The sequence below is a fragment of the Trifolium pratense genome, linkage group LG2 (genome assembly GCF_020283565.1).
Source record: "Trifolium pratense cultivar HEN17-A07 linkage group LG2, ARS_RC_1.1, whole genome shotgun sequence".
Classification (NCBI taxonomy): Eukaryota; Viridiplantae; Streptophyta; class Magnoliopsida; order Fabales; family Fabaceae; genus Trifolium; species Trifolium pratense.
Window position 1 is genome coordinate 5,294,763 of NC_060060.1, and position 4,970 is coordinate 5,299,732.

A 4,970-nucleotide genomic window follows, 5' to 3' on the forward strand; every position below is an offset into this window, starting at 1 on the left:
ATTAGGAAATGGTAATAAGATTAATTTTTGGTTGGACAGGTGGACGCCGAGTGGAAAATCTCTTTTTTCTACAACAAACCAATCTTTTATTGACACGACACTCTCTGTGAGGGAAGTGGTAAACCCCTCAGGAGAATGGAATTATGATTTCCTCATTTCTAACTTGCCTTCTACCATTGCTTTACAGGTTCTCGCCCTTCCAGCGCCTATGGATACGGACGGACACGATAGTATAGGGTGGGGAGGAACTAGCACTAGGGACTTTACGGTCCAAAGTGCCTATGTTTATCAAAGTGTCGGAGGTCAAACCTTCGAGGGAGATTGGAAGGCCTTGTGGAGCTGGAAAGGACCACATAGAATTCAAACTTTTATGTGGATGGCTGCTCATGAGCGTCTGCTCACTAATTATCGGAGGAGCAAATGGGGTGTTGGAATTTCTCCAATGTGTCCTGATTGTGATAGAGACAACGAAACTACTCTGCATGTTTTACGGGACTGCCCAAAAGCAACTCAAATTTGGATTAGGTTGGTCCCTTCAAATCAAATTACTAATTTCTTCTCTTTAAATTGCAGGGACTGGATCTTCAGGAATATCAGCAACCAACCTCAAGGAATCCAAAGTAAGAAGTGGACTACTACCTTTTTAGTGGCTTGTTGGCACATTTGGACGTGGAGAAACAAGACTATTTTTGAAGACGATTTTCAATATCCAACCAACCCAACCTACATTATTCTTAAGATGGTTGACGAAATTGACAATTGTAACCATAATCCTATGAATCTTTACCATGGAAACACCATTTTCATTGGCTGGAAAAAACCTCAAGAAGGGTGGGTCAAGCTTAATTGCGATGGAGCATATAAGGATTCTCTTGAGCTAGCTGGTTGTGGTGGTCTCCTGCGTGACTCTGATGGGAGATGGCTAACAGGATACTCTCGCAAAATTGGAACATGTGATGCTCTTGGCGCTGAGATGTGGGGGATGTACTTGGGTATGCAAATTGCATGGAGACAAGGTTTCAACAATCTTCAAGTGGAAAGCGACTCAAAAATGCTAGTTGACATGATCACGGGGAAGGCCAGAATCAATGGTAAACCACCTACGTTGGTTCGTCGTATTCAGGAGCTTTTAAAGTTGAATTGGCAGGTGCAGATCAATCATACCTGGCGGGAGGGAAATAGATGTGCCGATTGGCTGGCAAATTTTAGTTTTTCTTTGAATTCTTTTCAAATTCATGTTATGGAGACTCGTCCTAGTGGGATCTCAAGTCTCCTTTTTGATGACATATCCGGGGCTTGCATGCCTAGGAACATTCGTGTAATTGTTTAGTTTTCTTTTGGGCTTTGGCCCCCTTTCTTTACCAAAAAAAAAAAAGATAATACCTTTAACACATGCTCTTTTCAAAATGAGGCAACTCTTTTGCGCACAAATTGCCTGCCTCAACCCACCCTAAATTGAATCGGCTGGCTTACATTATTATAGTTTTGAAAAATAAATGCTAAGTTAAAATAATACTCCCTCCGACTCATCATAAATTACCTATTTGAAATAAAAAAAATTGTTCTAAATATTTGGTCAGGTAGAGATAATTTTTTATATAATTTTGACCAATAAATCCAATAAAATGGAACCAAAGTAAACAAAAATAATGAACATTATCATAGTAATGTCATTTTTGTTGTATGCACGGTAAAGTGTTGTTCCACTACTTATTGTCATGTTGAGGGAACAAAAAAATGGTAACATACTTTGAGACTTTTTGTTGGGATGTATAATATTAGAAAGTAATATATGTGATGAATTCATATCAATAGCTTCTTTGCGAGTATTCATCGTGTATAAATTTGTGGCACTAATTTTTCAAGTTAAGGGACTAAATTGCTATTTCACAGATTTGAAGCACTAAATTGACCGACCTGGACATCTTCAATTTCAAGGACTAAAATGCTCATAATGTTTTGTATAATGTGATCACTTGCTGGTGCTGGAATGATATTTGGTTTTGAAAATGGAAAAAGGAAACACGGGATGCAAACGGTACAAGCAAGATGGTTATTTGTGAACAAAGATGAGAATGTATTAACATGGCTTCAAAACATCAACTTATGTTTTCACTTTGAGGTTGAACAACAAGTGAATGGTTGTTTCTTGAATTTCTTCGGATTCAATCGAACAGCCGGTGTTTGGAGGATGAAGGCTTTGGAGGACTCAGGAGGGTGGTTGGAGAGGACAACGGTTGAAGCCATGGACATAACTGTTAGAACTCATTTGAATGGATGGAAATTCATATACCTTAATGATGTTAAATTTCTTTGTGAATTACCTGAATCTTATGAAGCTTATAAGAAACAACAACATCGTTGGCATTCTGGTCCTATGCAACTTTTTAGGCTTTGTCTTCCAGCTGTAATAACTGCAAAGGTATTGTTAATTTTCATTTTTTTCTTCCCAATAATATGGTTTTAGATTGCGATTTGCGGTTGCGGCCTATGAAGCACAAACTTCGACACCAATAATTTGAAAAAAATGACATATTTCAATGTAATAATTAGTGTCGGTGTTGTGTCGGTGTTGGACCGACGCATGTTCGACATTGGGACACGCTTAATCCGATGAGTGTTTATGCTTCATAGTGCGGCTGCAATGTAAATGTTTTAGGACTTGTTTGCATTTGTTATAGCTAATGGAAGCAACTTATGATGTGTATAAGCTGTTATGAGCTTATATTTTCATAAGCTAGATAAGTGCTTATGTATAATTTGTTTCAATAACAAAAGATAAAATAAAGTCAAATTGACAAAACTAATTTTTTTTTTAAAAAATTTTAAAAATAAAGTCAAATTGTTTTCATATAAACTTTAAGCTATCTTGGAGAATTTATAGAAATGATATGAGAACAATTTATGAATATGTCATACGTTGTTTTCATAAACTCTTTTATGTTAATAGATAAACTCAAATAAGTCAATTCAAATCAACCTTTCTCTTATCTTTTATTATAGAAATATCTTATAATATAAGGATTTAATTTATATGATAAACGCTTATGCTATATGCGCTTAATTGAGTTATTTATCAAAACAAGGCCCAATAGTCTCTGCTATTGCAATTGTGGTCATATTACATTGATCGCAAATATCCACAAATTCTCGCAATATCGAAGATTGCAGAGCGACTGCAATCACAATTTAAGACCATTCGTTAAAATGTGTTATAATTTTCTGAATTTTTTGTTTTCGATTTTGTGCAGATACCGGTTTGGAAGAAGGCTAACTTGATCTTTTTGATCTTCTTATTGAGGAAACTTATACTTCCCTTCTATTCGTTCACCTTATTCTGCATCATACTACTACCCTTAACAATGTTCATACCCGAATCAGAACTACCTCTTTGGGTAATCTGTTATGTCCAAATCATCATGTCATTCTTAAACATCCTTCCATCACCAAAATCAGTCCCTTTCCTTGTCCCTTATCTTGTTTTTGAGAAAACAATGTTGGTAACAAAGTTCAATGCAATGGTTTCTAGCGGCGCAACTTTAGGATCAAGAAAATGTTGATTGAAGTTTGAACATATATGTATTTACTTACTACTGTCTTTTAGAAAAGCTAGTGAAATGAGCAACATTCATTTAGATTTGCTTCTGTTTTTGTGATAAAATGACTATAATATATAATATGGCAACACGGCATAGGAGTTAGTCTCCCACAACACGGCAAATTAAAGTTTAAATCTAGACTGAAAGAAGTATTAATATTTAATGTCCGACAATGCTTGCTATCTCTAAGTAGATATAATATGTGAAAAACCATTTATCTATAATCTATAAGGGCCCGTTTGGTGCGCAGGATAGCATAGTGACAGGATAGGATATAAAACAGGATAAAGATAGGATATGATAACAGCAGGATAACAGTTATACTCAGTTATCATATCCTGTGTTTGGTGCACACAGGATAACAAACATGATAACTATTATATTTTGTTTTTAATACATACTTGCTCATAATAATATGATAAGATATATAACATATTCAATTGACAAAATTACTCTTGTAAAACAATTGTTATTTTTTTAAAATTATTTTGTAATACTTTGAATTTTATAAATAAAAAATATAAATAAGTAATCAAATAACTTTATATAATAATCATTTTACTTTAAAATAAAAAATATAAATCAGTTTCCTATTTGTCAATTTTTTAATAATCATTTTACTTTAAAATATTATAATTTTAGTAAAATTTTGATTTTTTTAGAATATATAAATTACAAAATTACTCCTGTGAGAAAATCACATATATATTTAAAAATTAATTATTTTATTATTTATATTTTATTAATTTTATTTTATGTATTTTAAAATATATTTTATAAAATAAATCAATAATTTTTTTTCTTCTTATCCTATCCTGCTGGTAACCCAGCTCAAATTCAGGATAAAAATTATAACTAGAGAGACAGGATAGGATAAGCTTCAGGATTAACTTATCATATCCTGCTGTATCACCAAACACTGGATTGCGGCAGAATATGATACAGTTATCATATCCTGTCTCTTATCCTGTGCACCAAACGGGCCCTAATAATATATAAAAGGGTTAGAGGAGTTTGGGTTGACTTTTTCTTTGGTTTATTTTGCCCTTCACTATCATTTGAAATAAATACCAACAATACTCTTGATTTTTTTTAGTAACAACAAAAAAATTTGATTAACAAACTCACAATAACATAAGACATATCATTTTTTTAACATAAGTTAGACACGGGCAGGCGCGGAACGCGCTTGCCTGGCCCACTAGTGATCATAAAAATGTTCTTTAATAAAAATGATCCGTTATAGTGAATTCCTCATCGAAGAGCTCGCAAGGTACATTGCAAGTTGATGCTAGTGAGTTATGAGAATTTTTTTTTTGGTACAATAGAGGGCCGAAGCCCAACAAAAAACTAAAAATCTAAACGAACATT

General features: G+C 33.7%; 1 protein-coding gene across 1 annotated transcript; it reads left to right on the forward strand.

The window, feature by feature from the left end:
• The first annotated feature begins 1,990 nt into the window (after nt 1–1,990).
• Nucleotides 1,991–3,560, forward strand: LOC123904027 (xyloglucan glycosyltransferase 4-like). Its single transcript, XM_045953726.1, has 2 exons — nt 1,991–2,422; nt 3,252–3,560. Exons 1-2 carry the CDS (start codon nt 1,991–1,993, stop codon nt 3,558–3,560), a joined length of 741 nt encoding a protein of 246 aa, XP_045809682.1.
• Nucleotides 3,561–4,970: the final 1,410 nt, after the last annotated feature.

What these genes read in the sequence shown, in the direction of transcription:
- LOC123904027 (XM_045953726.1), top strand. Translation starts at nt 1,991, where the DNA reads ATGATATTTGGTTTTGAAAATGGAAAAAGGAAACACGGGATGCAAACG. An exon ending in CAGCTGTAATAACTGCAAAG is followed by an intron (nt 2,423 to 3,251) that starts GTATTGTTAATT and finishes GATTTTGTGCAG; the next exon opens with ATACCGGTTTGGAAGAAGGC.